The sequence below is a fragment of the Ambystoma mexicanum genome, chromosome 4q (assembly GCF_040938575.1).
Source record: "Ambystoma mexicanum isolate Mex_15411 chromosome 4q, UKY_AmexF1_1, whole genome shotgun sequence".
Lineage (NCBI taxonomy): Eukaryota > Metazoa > Chordata > Amphibia > Caudata > Ambystomatidae > Ambystoma > Ambystoma mexicanum.
Genome location: NC_090928.1, coordinates 70128746 through 70152011, shown reverse-complemented (window position 1 = coordinate 70152011; position 23266 = coordinate 70128746). Strand labels below are relative to the sequence as shown.

At 47.3% G+C, this 23266-nt stretch overlaps 1 protein-coding gene across 1 annotated transcript in view; it reads right to left on the bottom strand.

Annotated features, from left to right (window-relative positions):
- The window catches only part of KIAA0408 (KIAA0408 ortholog), a 118515-nt gene that overhangs the window by 11857 nt on the left and 83392 nt on the right, over positions 1-23266 (bottom strand). Inside the window, exon 7 of the mRNA XM_069607498.1 lies at positions 18148-19477. Coding sequence (XP_069463599.1) covers positions 18148-19477 — 1330 coding nt within the window. The remainder of the gene's footprint in view (positions 1-18147; positions 19478-23266) is intronic.

The window sequence follows — 23266 nt, the reverse complement described above, 5'->3', positions numbered from 1 at the left end:
ACCTGCCACCCAACTAGAAGTTCTGAGCTCATTGGATATTTACTGCAAGGGAATATACAAAATACTGCATGGGTTAACTATGGATTTATTTACCATACAAAGAGTACTTTCTAATTACGCATTGACAGACATCCCATGGGAACCAATTCATAATTAGGTGCTATTTAAAAAAAAAGAGATATTTAAAATTCGAGAAGTTATTACGGTTGCTCCATATTCATAATGAGCCCCTCAATCTTAAATTACCGATGATGTCATGGCAAGGCCGCTTAAGTGTGTCATTTCAAGAGGGCAAATGTGGAAAAAACAAAGAGCATGTTGTCGACTGGGGTTAGTAATGCGCTGGCAATCCCACAAGCACCTATGACTCCTTAAAATGGCCTAATATGAACCTGCTTCTGATTTAATTGTGAGAGAGAGAGAGAGAGAGAGAGAGAGAGAACATATATATATATATATATATATGTATATATGGGATACATTACTCACCGTAATCGTATTTCTGATGCTTGTATCTGCTTAGATTCACATGCTGTGCATAGGCCGACATCTAGTGGAAGCTGCGGAGTATTACAGTTTGTTTTTCGAAACTCGAAAATGGGCGTCGACATAGGGCGTGCCAGTAATACTATCCCTAGTGTGACGTCCACTGTACCCAAGATCCCTCACGCGTCTATGATCCTCAGATTGTATTTTTTTCTGACATGAGGTAGCATGAGGAGTAGCGTGAGTACAGATAATCCAAGCAGATAGACAGAAAGGTAAGACTACAAGCAATCATGCGCCTTCTCTCGGAGGGGAGGAAGGGTGGGTCGCATGTGAATCTAAGCAGATACAAGCATCAGAAATACGATTACGGTGAGTAATGTATCCCTTCTGAGGCTTGTGGAATCTGCTTAGATCACATGCTGTGCATAGATTAGCGAGCAGTACCAGAAGAAGGAGGTGGGATGTGAGAAGGGTCATGAGCAAATAAGTGTCTTAGAACCGCTTGTCCCACTTGTGTATCTGCCTTGGAATGGGTGTCAATGCAGTAATGCTGAGTAAAAGTGTGAATAGAGCTCCAAGTAGCTGCTTTGCAAATGGTGTCAAGGGGAACATTTGCAATGAAAGCCAGAGTGGCCCCAATGCCTCTAGTAGAGTGGGCCCTTGGCGTAAAAGGCAGAGTCTTTTCAGAGAGTGAGTAACACAGCTGGATACAGTTAATAATCCACTTCGAGATGGCACCTTTAGAGACGCGATCCCCCTCTCTGCCTGTAGCTACGGAGACAAACAGTTGATCTGTTTTCCTTAGCGGTCTTGTTTTATTTACATAGTAGAGGACCGCCCTACGCACATCTAGGGTGTGTAGTTTCACCTCAGCCGAGCTTTGCGGGTTCTGGAAGAAAGCCGGAAGCTCGATGGAATGGTTTAAATGGAATTTTGATATAAATTTAGGTGAGAACCTAGGGTGTGTGCGTAAAACCAGTTTGTCTTTATGGATAGTAAAGAAGGGATCCTGCACTGACAGAGCCTGAATTTCACTGACCCTTCTTATAGAAGTAATAGCTACTAAGAAGGCCGTTTTATAAGTCAGGTGTTTGAGACTGCTTTTATGCATGGGTTCGAAAGGGGGGCCCATGAGCTTGGCTAGCACCACATTAAGGTCCCACCCTGGCGGTGGGTTTGAAATAGGAGGGTGAAGTCTCTTTACTCCTTCCATGAAGGCTTTAACTACTGGTACTTTCCACCACGACACCTTGCTATGGGAAGTGGTGTAAGCCGAGAGGGCTGCCAGGTGTACTTTCAGTGAGTTAAAAACCAATCCTGCATCTAGCAGGTGGAGCATGTATGTAACAATAGTGGAAGGAGTGCAATCAACTGGGTTGATTTGTCTACTCTGGTACCAGATAACGAACCTCTTCCACTTGTCAAAGTAACAGTGCCTTGTGTTTGGTTTCCTAGATTCCTTTAGGATGTCCATACACCTCTGTGGCAAATTGAGGTGTCCAAACTCTATGACCTCAGGAGCCATGCTGCCAGGTTCATTGAGTTGGGTTGCTGGTGCACTGTTTGACCTTGGTGCTGGGACAGTAGGTTGTACCAGGCTGGAAGTTTGATGGGCTCGCACACCGCCATCCTGCTCGTCCTAGTTGCTCCCATGTGGGAACCAGGGTTGTCTTGCCCACATGGGAGCAACTAGGACGAGCGTCATCGATTCCCTGTTCATCTTGTTCACCACTTTCCTGATGAGAGGAGTTGGTGGAAAAGCGTACGCAAACATCCCTGACCAGTTCATCCACAGGGCGTTCCCCTGGGAGTCTGGTTGGGGGAACCTGGATGCAAATCCTGGGCATTGTCTGTTTTCGCTTGTGGCGAATAAGTCTATAGTGGGGAAACCCCACTGAGAGAAGAGATCTTCTACGACCTCTCTGTGAAGAACCCATTCGTGTTCCTCTGGGAGGGAGTCTCTGCTGAGAGCATCCGCTAGGGAATTGAGGTCCCCTGGAACATGTTGTGATGACAGGAAGATGTTCCGTCTGAGTGCCCATATCCAGATTTTCTGGGCAAGCTTGGACAGATTTGGCGAGCGAGTCCCTCCTTGCTTGTTCAGGTAGAACATGGCTGTAGTGCTGTCCGTTCGGATTTGCACTGACAGGTTTAGTAGGTGGGGCTCGAATGCCTGAAGCGCTCTGAATACTGCCAGAAGCTCTAGCAGGTTGATGTGGTTCTTGGCCACTGAGTGAGACCAGAGACCCTGAGCTGTGTGGTGGAGATGGTGAGCTCCCCACCCCGTCAGACATGCATCTGTAGTGACTACTGCCTGTACCTCGGGATCGTAAAAGGGTTTCCCCTGTGCAAGATTTTCTCTTGTCCACCAGTGAAGGCTTTGTACCAGTGTTGGCGAAACGACCACTAGATCGTCCCACTGACCACTTGCCTGAGACCACTGTTTCGCCAACCATTCCTGCATGGGACGCATGCGCAGGCGTGCCTGGGGGACCAGATAAATGCATGACGCCATCATGCCCAGTAAACGCATTGCTTTGCGTACCGTTATTTGTTGACCGGACTGATAATGCGGAATTTGCAGTAGTATATTCCGAATTCTTTCTTCTGAAGGAAAGGTCAACCCCTCCTGGGTATCCAGGATTGCTCCTAGGAATTGTTTTGAGGTGCTTGGCACCAGGCTTGACTTCTTCTCGTTGATTGAGAAGCCTAACTCGTGGAGGAGGTCGATAGTCTTTTGAATGTTTGTCCTGCAAATTCCTGGGGTTTCCCCCGTTATGAGCCAGTCGTCCAGATAAGGGTACACTGGGATTGCCTCCCTGCGTAGGTGTGCAGCCGCCACCGCCAGTACCTTGGTGAATACCCTTGGTGCCGAAGCTATCCCGAAGGGCAGTACCTTGAATTGGTAGTGCCGACTGTCCACCTTGAAGCGCTAGTACTTTCTGTGCGCTGGGAACATGGAAATATGAAAATAAGCATCTTTCATATCCAAGGTTGCCATGTAATCCCCCTTTTTTAGGAGGGGTATTACCTCTTGTAGCGTGGTCATACGAAATTTTTGGGGCTTGACATACTTGTTGGCAGGCCGTAAATCCAATACTGGGCGCATTGTCAAGTCTTTCTTTGGCACAAGGAAGTAAGTTGAATAAATACCCTTGTTTACCTGGTGTTCCGGGACGAGTTCTATCGCGTCCTTTTGTAGAAGAATGGCGATCTCCTCGAGGAGAATCTTCTGATGTTCTAAGGAGTGTACTCTTTGTCGTGGAGGATGGTTCCGGGGACGCTGCAGTAGCTCTATACAATATCCCGTGGATACTGTTGAAAGCACCCATCTGTCTGATGTGATCCCTTCCCAAGCCTCGGTGAAGTTTGAAATGCGTCCCCCTACTGGGGTTGCGTGAGAAGGGACCCTGAACTGAGCGTCACTGCTTTGGTGGAGGCGTGCCGCCTCCCTTGCTGGGGCTGCCTCTGCCTTTACCATGACCTCTCCTATTACCTCTGCCGTAACCCTGGGTAGACTGTTGGTTGTTGTTCCACTGTGTACCCTGCCCCTGGGAATAGTTAGATCCTCTCTGGGAATTGTGGCCGCGTGGGCGACGAAAATTACTATTCCCTCTCTGGTTAGGGGGTTTATTGGTTAACTGGCCAAGGGATTTGAGTGTCTCGTATTCGTCCTTGGCATTTTTCAGTGCGTCTTCGACCGCCTTACCAAACAACAGATCGGCTTCCAACGGTTTGTCTAACAATGATGCCTGAGTTTCTGCCTTAAAACCAGACTGCCGTAACCACGCATGTCTCTTGATAACAGTACGTTCTGCTATCAATCTGCCTGCGTTATCCGCAGTGTCGAAGGTTGCTTTCAAAATGCAACCAGACAAGGCTCTACCCTCTGAGGAAATCCGAGCTAATTGGCCCTTTAACGGTTCAGGAGCAGAGGCTATGAGAGCCGCGACTTCTTCCCACTGATGGCAGTTGTAGCTGGCCAACAGGGTGGTGGAGTTAGCAATCCTTGCTTGATAGGCAGACGTTGAGGCTACCTTCCTGCCGAAACCGTATAGTTTTTTGCTCTCCTTGTCGGGAGGAGCTTCTGATGAAGACAAGGGTGTTCCAGCCCTCTTACGAGTGTTGGTAACAACTAGGGAGTCTGGCTTCAGATGTCCTCTTATATAGAGAGGGTCAGACTGAGCTGCCCTGAAAAGTTTTTCAACCCTGGGATTGACTGCTCTGGTGAGGTTTGGGTTCACCAGGGACGGATCTATTCTCCTCTGAATGGATTTAAGGATAGGGATGGTCTGGGCAACCGGCCTCCTTTCTCCCACTAACTCTTCTGCGAAGTCGCTTTCCTCCTGTACACCGTGGGTGTCAATGTCGAAATGTTCTGCTGCGCGAGCGAGAACCTCATTTAGGAGGGGATGGTTATCGACCGGGGAGTCGGTAACCGGGGCTTTGTTCTCTACCGGGGAATCTACTCTGTATGTTTCCGGGTCATCCTCTTCTTCTTCCTGGTCCTCATCATCCCCATAGTAGCCCGTCCCGGTTTGCTCTTCTATCATACCAAATTCTTGGTCTCCACAAAAGGTAGCCTCTCCTTGATACCGTGAGTATGGTGTTGTGTAAGGTTGTAACTCGAAGGGTTCAGACCTCATCGGGGTTTCAAACCGGGCTTTCTTACTCGGGGGGATAGGATCAGTAGAGCCTGAGGGTGTGGCCCCTTGTGGATCATACGAGAGGAAATGTTCTGGATTTTTATCATAAAAATGAGCCAAAGAAGACATTCTTGACATGACCCTATCTATGTCTTCAGTGGACCATTTTTTGGAACTGGGAATGACTCTCTCAGCAAGTCTATGGGATTTATCTTGAGTAGCTTTGCTGGTTGTGTACCTATCAGCAGACCTGGGCTTGTCTCTCTGTTTAGGGGGGGTGGAGTGTTTCACAGGTGTGGAAGAATGTACAGGTAGTTTCTTCTGCTGTTTTCCCCCCTCCCCGTGCGTAGAAAAATGTTTTCCCTGTCCCTTAGTGGCTCCGGAGTTTTTCGACGCCTGGCGTCGAGGATCGGGAGAGGTGTCCCTGTCCTTCGAGCGTGGGGCCTCGCCGTCTTTAATTGCGGGCTCCGCCTCCTGGAGCGCGGCCTGGGGGTGGAAGTCATCTTCGTCTTCTGACGATCGAACTTCTGTTAGCCTAGGGAGCGACTTGGCAAGAGTGGATGATTGCCTGGAGTCATGCGGCGATCTTGATCGAGAGCGCCCAGAGGACACCGAATCGGACCGTTCTGTCTGTGCCTCTTTCCGAGAACTCGACGTCGTCGAGTCTCGGTTGGACTTAGTGTGTTTAGTGTGTGTAGTATGTGAAGCGCTTGCGTCGCCGGGGGTCTTCCCCATAGCCGCCCTGCCGGACGACCTTCCGAGGTCGGGGAGCTGCGCTCGGCTGTCTTTCGAGGCCATAATGCCCTCGCCGTCCGAAAGTACGGCGTCGCTGCCATCGCTGAAGGCGCCCTCCGCTGCCATGGGCGCCTGCCTGGCGTGGTGGGCCCAACGCTTCGTCGAACGGTCCTTAAGTGTCTTAGGTTTAAACCTACTACACGCTCTGCAGTTTTCTTCGGGGTGGTCCCTCGGCAAGCAGAGATTGCACGTGGCGTGCCTGTCGACCCAAGGGTATTTGCGGTTGCACTTGGGGCAGAATTGAAAAGGGGTACCCTCCATACGCACCTTGAGGCAGCGGGCTGTTAAGTGTAGGAAATGTATAAGGTGTACCTATATACCAAGAGTGTAGAGTATGAACACTCTCCCTACTTGCAGGGCCGAGGCCAGCGGCCTACCAGGCCCGGGCCGAGGCCAGCGGCCTTCCAAGGCCCAAATCCGTCGTGCAGTAGCCGACGGTCGATTTCTTCTCCAGCCGGCGTTGAGTGTCGAAGTTCGACGTTGGGGTGGGGAAGGATGTCAATAGATTAATATTTTAAAATGTTAGCAAAAGTATGGCTATGGCCAGGGGACTCCGCAAGATGCTTCCGACCAGTATGGCGGAAAAAAACAATCTGAGGATCCTAGACGCGTGAGAGATCTTGGGTACAGTGGACGCCACACTAGGGATAGTATTACTGGCACGCCCTGTGTCGACGCCCATTTTCGAGTTTCGAAAAACAAACTGTAATACTCCGCAGCTTCCACTAGATGTCGGCCTATGCACAGCATGTGATGTAAGCAGATTCCACAAGCCTCAGAAATATATATATGTATATATATATATACTATTTAACATAGTCTCTCTCTCACACACACACACACACACACACACCATCCCTTTATGGCTGCCGGCCATTCAGTCATCCAGCATGCACTGTGGCAGCTCTGCTCTCGAGTTATACTCTGTGCTTATCTTGAGAATGTGACCAATCTCCAGAAGGTAGGGAGGATGGCAGGGTTGGTTATGAATAACGATAAAGAAATCGTCCATAGGGAAATACTGGGACAGGATAAGTAACGTGTCCTTCTCCTTCATGGGCATTCATCACAATGTATAGCAACTGTGATGGGATTACTAGTGGTATGTCACTGCCTGACATGGATGAGTTAGGACAGGCTAAGGCCCAACACATACATATTAGGACAGTCATTCTTGGAAAAAGCACCTAACCTCTGATTGAATGTGTTCAAGGTTTAGTAGCATTAAAGGGAAAGCCTGATAAGTGTACCTGTTGACTGGCATACTTGTCAGAGGTCACACAATGCAAAAGAGAGGGTGCATGTTAAGAGCGACCCCGATTAGAGAAACTTTGCAGCAAAGCAAGTGCCATTTTACACGGTATTACCACTAGTGCGAACATTGCCCTGCTTCAAAAACATACACATACAATGCATGTTTGCGCCTGGGCAAAGTTTGTTCTACTGCTAATACCTTTGTGTATTAGCACTATGGCAAACTTTGGCCTGGTGCAAAGATATTTTGAAAGAATCATTTTTTTTGCACTGAGGCTTTTGTAAAATAGTTTTCTGGTCAATACTCTTTTCAACGGTATCCAGTCAGTTTATCTAAAAACAAAACAGAGTGGTACATTACAGAGTGGACAATAAAACCAAAAAACACAGAAAAGTTTACATAAATACATAAAGGGTAGTGGGGTAAGCGGTTAAAATGGGTGGGGTGGCTTTAAAAGGGTGGAAAAAAAGGGGAGCCCCCAAGCTCCCCAAATAAATAGATAAAATCGCAGTTTTTCCGTGTTTCGTCCACAATTAAATGTACCACTCTGTAATTGTGGTCGATAAGATCACATGTAACCTTTTTAACATTACACGGTGGAACACGACTGTGAACCCGGTTTCTTTTCCATTTCTTCTGTCTTGAACATAATACTTTTTGTGGGGCCTTGCTCACACTAGTTCGAGTGCCAGCTCCCGACTCCACCCCACAGTTACCTGCTTGCCTGCAGACATACAATTTTGAACAAGTGAGGTGCTGAAGGTTTTCCATCAATCCCTTTCACTCTATCTTCGTCCGTTAAGCAGTTGTCCAAAGCCGTTTTCCCCTAGGCTGTTTGTGAAAGTGGCCTTCACTGAATCACTAACTGAAAACGTAGGAACATCCCATGCACTTGCGTGATCTGAATGACACCTGGCCTAGTAGGATCACTGTCTGTCTTCCCTCGGTTCCCCCTCCCGTGCCTCGTTGCGCCTTGAAACACTTGTGTATATTGATATTGATATTCCATCGCGCTCATACACAAGTGTTTCAGAGCGCGATAAGGCAAGGGAAGGGGAACAGGGGAGAACAAAAACAACGATCTTACTAGGCCCAGTATAGGCGCGTTATAAATGCCATATCATATCATATCATATCCATCCCCGATAGCCCAAAACAACAATAGGTGTATGTAGTTAAGTACCCACTGGACTTCCTTGCCCCCAGAATACTGACTACACCTGACTTGACACCATATTTTATTATGGTTATGTGAAAATATACGAGACTGGGGGGGATACATGAACCTCACGGGCAATCATAACTTCAGATAACTTGCAACATCACCTATTCTTTTCTAGCCAGTCATCCAAAGCAAGGCCTACTCTTCAGTCCTCAATAAGACGATTCAGTCCATCAAATTAAATGAGGGTGTGCTCCGAGTATCAGGTATGTACGTTAGGATGGTCTCAGAAGTTGATTTCTTTCCATTATTCACCATAAGTAAGGAAGGACATCAGTTATAGTCAGAATTGTAGAGCATTCACTGCAGCCAAAATACAGCTATTACTTTCGGCTAAAATTCGACCACCAATATTTTCAAAAAAGTCCTTCTTGTAATGAATGCCATTTTACCCTATCAGGTCCTTCATCTATTTTGATATGTGGATATTTGGATTTCAAAGCTTATCATGTATGCTAAACATTTAAAACCTATCGATGGTGCCCTATACACTGACCCAGGATTATCTTGACATAATCTATAGTATGTTTTGAAACAATGTCAGGGGCTGGAGACAGTAACAGCAATATTAGACAATGAAGTAGAAATGCACAGAATTTCAAAAGAAGCACATACTTGTTATCAGATATAATATCTGACAGCAAGTGCAGCAAAATATATTCATGGTATCACAGACCTTTGTATAACAAGGCTTCCTGCATCCATTTAGTTCACTAGGAAAGGCTGAGTTTAATTGCTTAAAAGATGTTGTCGATTCCAAGATGGCCGCCGGCGCAGGGAGACGTGAGTAAGTCTCGCTCCTGCCGGGCCACTCAGCAGCACCACAAAAAGCGACGAACCGGAGGGTGGCAGTTCCTACATCTAGCACTGAGCATCGTCCAAAGACACTGGACGCACACGGGAGGAGTTTGTTCCCCGTACCTCGACCCCCAGCCGTGCCGCGGAGAGGAGTTCCCCACTCCCCCACCGCGACCAAGAACCGTCCTACGCGGCCCAGAGCCAGGGGCAGAGGCACACCGAGGGAACGAAGCAGGGCGAGGCGGACCGCCTGGCCCCCCCATAGACACAAAGAGGAGGCGGACGGCACGGACTGTCTGGAACGGGGAAGTACTGTCGGGAGCCCCAGCACTGCAGCGCCCGTGGGGACGAGCATAGAGTTGGCGGCCTCGAGGGACGGATTCGGCGCCCACCGACATCAGCGAACTCCGCGGAGGGTGCGGGGGAGATCCAGGAGATGCACCGTACGCAAGCCGACGCCCTGAGGTGAGGGGCACCAGCTGCAGTCCCCAGTCCGGTGGACAGGAAGGTGAGGCCCTCGGATCCCCCCCTCGGCCCCAGCGGCACACGAACTCTGGGAGCATAACGCCGGGGGACCCCATATCCCCCCACACAGCCAAAACAGGCAGCAGGATTCATAGGACGGCCTGACAACACAGCTAAAGCGAGGGAGGACCATCCCCCCCCTCCTACACTCAACGCATACGCAGAGGTTGGACTGGGGACAGAGAAGCACAACCACCAGCAGCACAAAGAAAGTGCGCGAAGCACGCAGCAGGACACTACAAGGGCAGCTTCTCAAGAGAGCTCTGCACAACCATCAAACAAGAGAGGGGGTAGGCACGGGCGAGAACAGAGGCAGTGCTCTTTGAGGAGGTTATGTCTAGAGCGAAAGGGAAAGGGGGGGAACCCAACAGAACCAGCAGCCCTCCAAACAGGACTCCAGCCTTATACAGATGTGGGCAGTAGAGACCCCAGTTTCGAGGAAGAGTAGACCGCAGGAGGACCCAACCGTGCAGACCATGAACACGTCGGAAGCGGGTTGCACCACCTCTAGCAACCTACCTCTGACAAAAGATGATATGCATACCTGGTTTAAAGAGCTACAAGATAAGCTAATGTCGACGGTTCAGGTCCAATTCGCAGCAATCGAGCAAGACATGAAGCAGGCAATACAAGGCGTTAAACACGACATTGCCAACCTGGAAGAAAGGACAGACACCCTAGAAAAAATAGTGCAAAACGCAGAAGAAGAGGCTCTACAGAACGGCGAAACACAAGAGCACCTAGTTCGCTTGGCCCACAATCTGGAAATACAGTGCGAAGACCTAGAAAACAGGTCCCGCAGATCGAATATACACATTAAAAACATGCCAGAATTGGTCATGGACAGGGATCTAAGGAAATCGGTGCAGGAGGTCTTCAGTGATATCATAGAAGCTCAAGACTCGGAGGCAGTGGGGATCGACCGCATCCATAGAGTAGGCCTGAAACGCACTGGGGCACCAGGAAAGAGACCCAGAGATGTGCTGGCAGCTCTATCTTCCTACCCGCAAAAAGAACTTATACTACGGAGAGTGAGGCAGCTAGAACAAATCAGGATGAACGGGGTGGACATTCAGCTATTCCAGGACCTGTCTGCCGTAACACTCCTAAAGAGAAGAGAGATGGCCAAACTCACAAGGGAACTGGTCACGAGAGAGATAAAATATAAATGGACATTCCCTTTTGGTCTGCTGTTCGACTGGGAAGGAAAGCAAAGGAGGGTGACCACCATGAAAGAGGGGCTAAGCATCATGGATATTCAGACAGGGAAACGGCACGGAAGGGGAAAAGATATGTCAAACGAAACAAATTAGAGGACGCGCATCTACAAGTTCAAGAGGTCCAGTGCCATGTGGCTGAACATGGTATGCGGAACAGTACCCAATGATGGAATTCGTACTTAACAGACTCAGTTGGCCCGGCGAGGAACCGGAACCACCCACATCAAGGTCAGGGAATGACGTGGGGTTTAGGACTCCCCGCAAAGTTAGCCTCGAGTCTACAGAGGGCAGGGAGCGATAGGCGAAACGCCAGAGCTACCTTAGGTACCCGGGCCCTCCTCGGGTGCAAAGTTGGAATAAAGTTAATGGTTGGGGGACAATTTTACAGTTTGGGGGGGAGGACCTTCCGGAAGTGAGGGGGGAATACTTAACTCGGACAAAAAGCACACCCAGATAGGTTATATGAAATGGGGAAGATAAGATTCGTAACTTTAAATGTAAGGGGCCTGAACTCCCCTGTGAAACGGAAAAAAGTGGAGAACATGTTAAGGAAGGAAAAGGCTGAAGTGCTACTGTTCCAAGAGACCCACATTAAAGCCCAGGATAGGGGGAAAATACGCCTAAGAGGCTACGATATAATTGCACAATCCAATGCAGCTGAAAAAAGGGCAGCGGTGATGATCGCAGTGAAAGGGAGTTTGGAAGCAAGTGTGATCGACAAACAATCCGACAAGGAAGGAAGATACGCTTTCGCCAATATCAAACTACACAACGCCACACTGACACTTGCTTCCATTTATGCCCCACACACGGGCCAAGATAGCTTCTTGAGAGACACAATGGGGAGGCTTGAGGGGTACGCGAAAGGTGAAATAATTATAGGAGGGGACTTTAATATGGCCTGGCACCGCCAGATAGACCGGAGTGCGGGTGGACCCCACCACCAGGGCGCCCCATCGGAGCGTCTTAAAAAACGAATGGAAGGTATGGCTCTGTGTGATGCATGGAGGGAACATAAAGGTCAAACCAATGGATACACCTATTACTCGCACGTTCACAACACGATGTCAAGAATTGACTACTTCTGGGTGTCAGTGGGGAACCTGGGTAAAATACAAGACATGGAGCTAGGACCCATCTCTCTGTCAGACCATGCACCCTCTGGATGGATCTGTCGACCCCAAGGAAGGAAAAGGGAATATGGAGATGGAAACTCCCACAGGAGATACTGTCAGATCCAGTGATGGGAGAATCCATAAGGGACAAAATCGTAGAATTCTTTGGGTCTCCCTGAGCACTGTATGGGAGGCGTTCAATGCAGTAATGAGGGGCCATCTAATAGCCATCAAAGCAACAAGGGATAAACAAACACAGCAGTGGGAAACAGAACTGGGAAAGAAGCTGTCAAATATCCAGGAAGAACTAATGGCAAACCCCTCGAGGGACTTAAAAAGAACACTCAAACACACAGAGGGACAACTCGAACACCTTTGTAGCAAACAAGCCCAGAGATCTCTCCTATACCTCAAACAGAGATACTACATAAAAGCCAATAAGGCAGACCAATATCTCGCTCGAATACTCTCGTCGAAGCGAAAATCAATGACCATCCGGAACATCAAAAACGCACATGGTGATTTGCTGACGCGCACCGAAGACATAGGGGACACATTCAGGGAGTTCTATCAGAATCTTTATGCCACTGAACACCCGGACGAAGCTGACCAAAATAGATTCCTGGCATCGATCCCCTTGCAGAATATACCAGAAGAAGCCAGAACGGAACTTGAGGCCCAGATAACTGAAAGTGAAGTGAAGAAGGCAATAAAGGACCTTCCACTCAACAAAGCACCAGGCCTGGATGGCTTCACAGCCCCATTCTACAAAAAATACGAAGACCTCCTGCCCCCTTCCTCACTAGACTGCTAAACACCTTTAAAGATAGTGGGAATGTTACCCCATCCATGAATGAGGCCAAAATATTGGTTTTTCACAAACAAGGGAAAGACTCCACCCTCCCGGGTTCGTACAGACCTATTGCCCTGATTAATCTAGACTCAAAAATATTTACGAAAATCCTGGCAGCCAGACTTTCCCCGCTGCTTCCCTCCTTAATTAACCCAGATCAATCGGGATTCATCCCAGGGAGGCAGACACACGACAACACGAGAAGGCTAGTCCATTTAACAGAAAAAATCAGCATATCCCTCACCCCAGCAGTACTACTATCCTTAGATGCCGAAAAGGCTTTTGACTGTGTAGAATGGTCTATGCTCTTTAAAACACTGGCGCACATGGGATTTGGGAATCAATATATTAATATGATCAAAGCCAATTACTCCTCCCCCTCGGCAAGGATAGCAGAAAACGGGGAGATCACGGAGAGGGTGGAAATCTCTAGGGGAACGAAACAGGGCTGCCCGCTATCACCACTCCTATATGCGCTGTTCCTAGAACCCCTACTAATTAAAATAAGGGAATCAGACCAAATCAGGGGGATCGAGATGGCGGGAAGACAACATAAGGTAATAGCCTACGCAGATGACATGTTACTGGCACTCGAAAACCCAACCCACTCCATCCCTGCGGCGATCCATCTACTTGAGTCATTTGGGAACATATCGGGCCTAAAAATAAACAAGAAAAAGTCAGAAATTTTAATCTTAGCTGGGAGCAGTGAAACACTAAAAAGGGAAGCAGGGCAAATGGGCTTAAAAGTCGCGGAGGAAGGCATAAAATATTTGGGCATAATTCTCACTCATAAGGTAGAGGCACTGTATAAAAGAAACTACCCCCCACTCCTGGCCACAGTTCAAAAAGATTTAGAGCGGTGGAGTCCCCTGAATATTTCTTGGTGCGGGAGAATCCAATCGATAAAAATGAACATCCTCCCTAAAACGCTGTATTACCTCCAATCCCTCCTGATCAGGATCCCCGATTCCTTTTTCAGAGCACTGGCAAAGTCAGTCTCGTCATTCATGTGGAACAGGAAACCCCCCAGAGTAGCCAGAACAATTCTCACGTCCCACATCAAGGAGGGGGGCCTGGTGCTCCCACACTTTAGGAACTACTACCAAGCGGCACAACTCTGGATCCTGATAGAATGGCTGGGGGACAATCAACGAACGATCTGGGTGACTCAGGACAGGGCGGTCGCAAGAACACCATTGGAAGACCTTTTATGGAAACCAAAGCAGCACAGGCATCCAACCCTGCGCATCAGCGAGATCATGAAGGCCACGGTGAATGCCTGGGATGAGCAGACACGAAAAGTAAACATCACCACTGCAACGGCCCCGTTTACTCCAATTTGCAGGAACCCGCAATTCCCACCAGGGACAGAGCAAGGCGCATACGAGAACTGGGAGGAAGCCGGATGCAGAAAAATTGGGGAAATGTTTGTGGTTAAGGAGGTGAGATCTTTCGCCGACTGCAAATCATTCTGGAACCTCACAAATGCGGAAGGATACAAATATGAACAGCTCAGACACTGGCTGACCACGCCCGAGATAACTCAAGCAGCGACAAGGGAACTTACCGCCTTTGAAAAGTTTCTCCTTAACAACTCAGGAGACAGAAAACTAGTCTCCACTCTCTATGGGTTCATAAATACACAGGAAGGAGACATAAAGTGGGCATACATGAAAAGATGGGAAAAGACGCTGGGAGAAGACATCACGACACAGCAGTGGCAGTCGTTATGGGCCGAAATATCTCCAAACTGACCCGAGCAGTCCAAACCAAAGAAATGTGGATCAACATCATCATACAATGGCACTACACCCCAGAGATCCAAAGGTCAAATGCTTCTGGACATAAGTAATATCCGACCTGAAAAAGATCTATCCAGAAGTGGATCGTTTCACTGAGAAAATCTGGCTCTGCGGACTCAAAGAGTAACATGCCAATACACTCACTAAGGCGCCATCGAGGAGCCTCATGGGCCTCGTCATAGCTGCCTGGGCCACGATTGCACAGGGATGGAAGAAAAAAGACCCACCAATGCTGTTTACATGGTTACATAAGGTCTGGTCCCAATTGTCTATGAAAAAAATAACACACAATCTCCAAAGAACACAAAGCTCCTTCACAAAAGAATGGGGAGGAGTACTAGAATATCTCCAATCAGACTATATGGCTCAGTGGTGCCCGCACTCCATAAAAATAACGGACTTATTCACTTCTTAATCGATCCCGAGAACTTTTGAACAAGGACTTCTCTTCCGGATGAGGGTGGGTTGGGGAGGCGGGTTAGGAAATCGGGGGATTGTTTACTTTCTGTATTACTTATAAATCAATAAAAAATATGTTTTAAAAAAAAAGATGTTGTCGTCACTGTCAGCCATCAGTAAAGTCTTGCATAAATGAAAGAACAGGCACAGCAGCCCATTGGGCCTCATTCCAATTCGGGCGGTCTGATAAAAAAGGGCAGGTATCCGGGGATACCGTCATTTTACCAGATCGCCCGACTACGGGAGTGCCAGTGGGGCACCTGGGTTACAGGCGCCCTTCCGGCCAAAAAAGCTCTTGTTACCACTACCGGCATTGCCGGTAGCGATGGCAAATCCCCCCATGGAGTTCTATGGGACTCCATGAATGGGGATTAACACTGCTCCGCGGCACCCGTAATCCGGCGGCACGGGTGCCGTTAAAGCTAAGTACCAGTTGCCGGTATCCTGGTGGCTCTACCGCCAGGATACTGGCATACTCAGAATGAGGCCCATTATACTTACACAGTACATTTGTAACAACTTGTTGTAGTCAATACTATTACCTTATATTAGATATCTTATATAGTGTAGGGTGGGTAATATTTCAATTCTTTAACTGATTAACTCAAAAAAGCAGTTACAGAAGAACTACCCGTTCATCACATTTAAAACTTTTTCTTTTAGCTGTGATAACTGGGAAGTATTGCACAAGACCACAGTATGAAGGACAGTATCCCAGTTTCTATTATTGGCCTCAATGCCTGATATACTCTCCTTTGATCAGTTTGTCAAGACTTCTCTACATGGGTAGTTGCCCCAAACAAATGAGGCCAATCAGATCAAGGCATATAAGTCATCCCGTCAGGAAATAACTCCCACTCAGGGAACTGATGAACAGTTTAGGTATTCCTGCAATTTGTTTTTAAATATTATGCAAAAAAGCTGGGTTGTCAGTTTATGTAACCGCGCCTCTTGGCTATAATTAGGTTAGTAAAGTGTATAGATGAACACGCGTATTGGTGTAGGGCTGCCATTGTGAAAAAGCCATAGCATAAAACCCTATGCTAAGTCAGAATATGTGAACATATTACTGCCTTACAGTGTGCACCACAATACTATGAATTATATATATACATGTTGAAATTAGTTGTACTTAATAAGGGATTGAAGGAGTACGTACTCAACAGAGAATGCTTTGATGTATTTAAAGATTACACAGAGTAGTGACCTTATTTATTAGCCTGGAAAAAGCCCAAGAAGGCGTGTTCATGATGTCTGCTGTACACTATGATTAAAACGCTGTCTCCATGCATTATGATCGAAAAATCAGTTGTGTCTTAAAGGTATTGTTTATCTTTGAGTTATGATTTGATCCATAGCCATTTCCTATCCTATCACTGACAGTATAGGGGTGCATACTCTAAGGCTGTGCTATGTTCACATATTTGTTTTTCAAATCCTTTCTAATACAGGAAAATAGTGGCCAAGAGGACAGCTGTTTGTGACTGTTTATCGGACAGTAGTATTAGTGAGCTACAGAACCTTACATTCCTTTAAAAAAAAAAAAAAGAAGATAACCCATTATATATTCCAAAGGTCGATTCAGGCTTTTGCGTGAACTAGGACATTTGTCTGTCCATGATCCACTACTACCCTCAGTCTAGATATTCCTGAGTACATTTTTTCACCATTTGAATGTGAGAAAACCATTCAGTTTTATCATTATCACACAAGATCATTATAACTACATTGGGGATGCATGAGGCAGTTCAGTATTTGAAGTATAGCATACACCCAAGGACTCTGGCATCTCATTGCAGATGTGATCCAGATGGTTTCCCATAAGAAGAGTGTTTCTCAGTTTTTCAGCACACCTCACACAGTATCAGAGACATTTCAAAAGAATTGAAGATTTGTTCGAACTCCTACTGTGCCTTACTTTTGTAATATTGTTGAATGAGTTTTCATATATCGTGAACAGGCGGGCTTGGCAGATCTGAGGGTGAAGGACATGTTTTCTAGTGCTGCCACTCAAAGTAGTGCAGATTTCTACTACAACTAATACTGGTCCGCCATCCAACTGAGAAATGTGGCCCTTTTTCTAGTGATGGCAGGCATTCAATGTATCATTTGTTGCATACTAAGGTCGGTAGACAGAATTGGTTGTGGGAGACACTGATGCACACTAAAAGCTGTGCACTTGGTTACAAATCTTCAACAGCTGCGCACGAGAAAGTGGAGTATGGCCCAGTAGACATTTTGGCTATTTTTTATTACAGATATATTTCAATGCAGCTTTCCAGATCTTCCCCCATAATACCCACTTGTATTAAACAGAACATTCTATCATTTTAGTACTGATTGTAATAACCTCTCCAGGTTGGCATGTTTTGGAGTCCAGCAAAAATATCAGGCACCTCTCATTGAAATGTGGGACCCCGCTGTAGTGCAAAGTGAATAAGTTCTGGCGGTGAAAAAAACACTTCAGTAACGAAACAATCACAAACGCATGTCAGTAAAAACAGAGACTTATACATCCACAATATCTACAATGTTCTATATAGCTAGATATACTTGTTTCTATATTCTATATTGGCAATTAGTCAAAAGGATTGGGTGTCCCTTGAATTGGTAGAATTGGGAGATGTGGGGATGATGGGTTCCCTGTCTCCTTTCGGGAACTATTACTGTAAAGAACTCTTGCATATCTCAATTCAGAAAACCGAGCCCCATCTTGTACCTCACAAGCAGTTAAAAAAGCGCAGTTTCAACAATTCCTGTTCTAGAAGGCTTCAATTGCTGTAATCCCACATTGCGTTGGGAGAATGTTTTTAAGTTCTGTGTTCTAAGGACCAAACAACATCAACTGCACAAAGTCAACTGACTGTAGAGCAGCCTTTCCAACTAGAAAACATTTAGAGCAAAACAAGCAAACGTGGCACCTAAACACACCCAAATAAGTTTGTTTAAATAATTAATCTCTTACCTCTGGAAAGCTCAATTTTCCAGTTTCTTGCTTACATGGATGCCTGGATGACACGGCTGTGTTTCGTTGCAATTCCGGTGTTGGCTGGTCTATCTGAAGCATTTCCAGGTAGTGGCTCAGGGTTTCTGAACTTCTGTCTCTGCAAACAGAACCAGATAATGTCCGCTTACCACTGGGACCCTTAGCGTGGCACAAAGAAGGCCCTGCAGATTTTTCATAGTTTTTCAAAAGTTTCTCAACAACCCCATAGTTGGACCGAGAATCAGCTGATCGTGGACGACCAGATAAATTGCTTGGCCTCCAATCATGCTCGTAGAGCATCTGTTGATAGCTGCTACTGCTGTGAAAGCCATTGATGTGCTTTGGCTGCCCTGATATTTTTATGCTGCCAACAGGACAAGAGGATCCCAGTTTCCTACATGCTGACGGGCTAGGACTTGACCCGCCAACTGCATTTTCAATGTCAACAGAGTTATCTCTGCAGCTACAGAGTGAATTGCTGCAATGTTTCTGATTGCCAGTGAACATTAGGGACTGCTCGTTATCCTGCAAAGCATTGCTGCATTTGTTTGTTTGAAACACAATCCTGTTAAACTCATCTGTCTTTGCTGCAAGTTTTCCACCACTTAAATATTGCTCAAGGTTCTCCCCAAACTTAACTTCATCATCACGTGGCAAGGCTGTATTAGCACTCCATCCGTTGATGTGATTCAGGCCTGCATGGGATGTAGTGTTTTGTTTCAAGTCCATACTTTCAATTGAGGAGCTATCAGTTTCTTTCCCAAGCTTGCCATCTCTGTGCAACCGCGGGCTTTGGCGAATGTCTCCATTGCATTTGGAGCCGATACCTTTCTTGTCTAAAAACGGAGAGCTAGAACCCCTGCCAACATCATTTGAGGACATCCCTGGGCCTGCCTGAGAAGTAGCTTTGGATTTGTTCAGAAAGTCGGTACTGCCAATTGTATTCCCGGATTTACACTGTTGGGATACCCAGCTGCAGCTTAACTCTTGAGTTGATACATCGTAAGCGGGAGGGCATACCGTAAGCGAGCTTGATAGGTGCCACGATGTGCCCCTGGGAGGAATAGGTGGGGCTTCTTTGTTTCGAAAAGTAGGTGAACCCTTCTGGCCCAGCTCCCCATTAATACCACTGCAAGGAATGTTTTTCATTTCCCTTCTGACACCATTCTGGTTCTTCCTGTTGTGTACTTCGGTTTGTGACATGGCTGAAGATGCTTGCTGGACACTGCTAGACACAAGGCTCATCTTGGAAGCGAGGGACATTTTCTCAGGTTCTTCGTACTCACCCAAAAGTGGGTACGATTTCAATCTGTTTAGAAGAAAATGTATTTGTTAGCTTTAGTATGTGAATTATTAATATGAACCGATGGAAACAAATTAAGTATAGCGAAACAGTTAATCTGTAAAATGTAGGATCATTTGCAACATGTGTACCTACCATCTACAAACCTTTAAATACATGGGCCTCATTACGAGTTTGGAGGTAGCCATGCCGTTTTTAGTGGCATGGCTACCCCCAAACTCGGGTCCGGGTTCCGAAAAATGGGATTTACTGGGCCATTACGGCATTTGCGGGCCCAGTAAATCCCATTTTCGGGACACGGACCCGGAACGTCCCCATTCCCATTTGAGCCCTCATAGGGCTCAATGGGTATGGGGAGGATGCTAACAACGGACCTGTTAATGACGGGTCCGTTGTTAGCATCCTGGTCTGCTCGCGGGTGCCGGTATGCACGTCTGGCCAGACCAGACGTGCATACTGCCACCCGCGAGGAAACTCAGAATGTGGCGGCCCGGTATGAACGGTTCATACCGCGGCCGCCGGGGTCGTAAAGAGACCCATTGTCACATTTACTCGGTCTGGCATCAAAAGCTTCCTGGAAAACATTAAGCACTCAATACAATTTCTGTTTACGTATTTTGTTCATTGCATATAAAATAGTCATTATATGAACATCTGATGTTTCAGTATTTTTCAGCATTTCAGTATTTCCTTCACTAATTTGAAATTCTGAATGGAGGCATGGGCAACTCGTCCAGACATTCCCCCTTATAAATTTGCTGGTCCGGTAACAACGGTCCCGCTAAGATTGCCGGTACCGTTGTTACCAGACCGGCAAACTACGAGTTCTGCTTGCGGGTGACTTCCCGCCTGCCAGGTCTGACCTGGCGGGCGTACCACCACCTGCGAGCAGAGCATGTCGGATGCACCGGCACCATTCACGAATGGTGCCGGTGCATCCAACCGCCCCATTCCCATTGAGCCCTATCAGGGTCAATGGGAATGGGGAGCATTTTGTTCTGGCACCCGCGAATGGGCAATTACCGGGTCCGGCGGGGCCGTAATGACCCGGTAATTGCCCATTCGCGGGTGCCAGAAAAAAAATGATACCTGCACGGCTACTGCCGGTCGTATAAATGTTTCCCGGCTACATATGTGTTTCAGGATCACCCCAGGAACTTTGCAAACTCCTACGGCTGAAACAGCCATTGGAATTTTGTGGGGCACCACATTCTGCATGAAGCAGCTTGGGGGGTAATAAACATAACAGAAAGAATCCTTTCTGCAAGGGATAAACCCTGTCAATAAATAAAGGCAGTTCTCCCACTATAAAAGCGTATAAAAAAGGTTATCATCTCTATCTATACCAGAGATCGTCAATTGATGTGCTTCAGTGCTCTAACCTCATTTCACTTTCAGGTTAGCCACTGGCACTATAAATAACTCTGGTTTGGATTTACTGCATTGAACGGTCTTTTGTGTGGATATCCTGAAAACATGGAGTAGATATGGCTTGGGAATCAGATTTGGAGATGCCTGATTTCTATAGGTAGTAATTCTAAGATGTTTACAGAGCATTTGGGGAACATTCTCCATACAATGCCTGACTCATTCTATGCCCGCCCCAACAGGGCTTTGGATATGAAAAAGTCTGCACTACCCTGGACTAGCACTAATCAGGAGTCATACTAAAAATAATAGCCAAGATGTTATTTTATGACTTTACATTCTGTAATTTATCTTAAAACTGTCCCGGACAGACGAGTCATGATTCATGAATTATTAACAGACTTCCGCCAATAATCATCAATGCCAGAATTTGAACGCATGGACATTTACTTTACTTTTATTTTGTTGGGCATCTGTAAGGTGCTTATACATCAAGACTTTGTGTTTCAAAGCGCCCGCAGGGCAAAGGGAAGGGAACAAGGGAACAGTAAGACAATATAATATGATCATAGTGATGAATAAAATTAAAGAGCGGTCCTACTAGGCCTTGTGAACGTTTGGAGCATGCAAGTGCAGAGAGAGAGGGGAAAGGGCAAGGGGGTAAATGCTAGAGGTTCCAGAGAGGGGGGAAGTGCCGGAGTGTCCGTTGCAAAGGCAACTGGTAAGTGCCAGGCAGAGACCACTTGGTGGAAAAGGGGTCACCAGCCAATATAATAAGTGCAGGGCCTGTGAGACAACACAGGCCACTGGTGCCCAAAGGCAAGTGCCGGAGCGGGTGGGGTTGGGCGGCTGCTGCGGGCAATTGGAAAAGGCTGGGAGCCAGGAGGATACATAAGGGCCAACGCCACCAATCACAGCAACTGTGGGGTTTAGCATGGGAGGGAGAGAGGGAAGGGTTGAGAAGAGGAAAGTCTTGAGGTGCTTGTGGAACTTGAGTAGATCCGGCTCAAGACGGAGAGGAAGGGGGAGGCTGTTCCAGAAGAGGGAGCCAGCCAAAGAAAGGGAACAAGCCGCCCACTCTCTGCTTAGATAAGCGCTTGACAAGCAGCAAGTTGGAGCTGGAGGATCGGAGGGATATGGAAGGAGAGTATTTAGTGAGAGCAAGTTGCAGATAGCGCGGTTTCTGGCCCCAGACAGCCTTATGGGTGATATAGAGGGATTTAAATTTGATCCTTGCAGCAACCGGGAGTCAGTGGAGAGATTTTAGGACTGGAGAGATAAAGTCCCTGGGCCTGAGGCCAAGGATGGCAGTACTATTCTGTATTAGCTGGAGGGGCGGAGAGAAGAAGAAGGTAGATTAAGGAAGAGGCTGTTACAATAGTCCAGCCTGGAGAGTACCAGAGCTCTGGAGACATTACACTTCTGGGGGAAAGTGAGGAAAGGGAGGATGACCCTGAGGGCATAGAGTTGGAAATGGGCCTTCTTGCATGGTCCATGATGTAAGGAATGAAAGAAAGCGGTGTCAAAGATAGCTCCCAGGTTTCTGGTTCCAGAGGAAGGTGAGGGGGAAGAGCCCATCGAGGGTGGCCAGAGTGAAGGGAGAAAAGAGCGAACAGGAGTCCTGATAGGAAGAATCTCAGTCTTTATGGCATTGAGACAGAGATCATTGGAGGTACACCAAGAGTGGATAACAGACAGGCAATCAGGAATGACAGAGAAAGTCGGAAGAGATGCAGAGGGTAGACTGAAGAAGAGTTGGGTGTCATCTGCATAACACTGGAAGTGTGGAGAGACAGTGGAGATAAGGTGAGCAAGAGGGGCGAGATAGGTGTTAAAGATCCAAGGTGAAAGGTTACAGCCCTGGGGAATGCTACACGTGGAAATAGAGGGGGCGGATAACCTGGGAGGGACGATCAGTGAGGATGGTCAGCTAGTTTGGTGCCTGCACCGAGATACCAAGGATATCATGGGGCCATTTTATGAGAATGGAGTGGTTGACCGTGTCAAAAGCAGAGAAGAGATTGAGTAGAGTGAGAACAGCGGGTGAGTTGGAGTCAAGAGATGCAAGCAATTCTTAAAGGTGTGTTCAGGAGAGCATTTGCCGTGCCTCTGGGTGCTCGGGATCCAGATTGGTGGTCGTGCAGGCAACCAACAAGTTCAGTATACTGAGTCAGTTGGGGGAAGACCAACTTCTCCAGAAGTTTCCCAAAGAAGGGAGTGATAGAGATAGGGCGTTAGTTAGCCAGGCATGAGGGGTCAGCTGAAGGCTTTTTTCAGGAGGGTGCACACAAAGGAGTGCTTGAATGAAGAGGGGAAGAACCAGTGCCAAGAAATGATTCCCGAAATCAGCAAGTGCAGGGGCAAGTGAGCCAATATTGTCCTTAATAGTTCTGGAAGTACAGGGAGAGATCTTCTTTGGAAGAGACC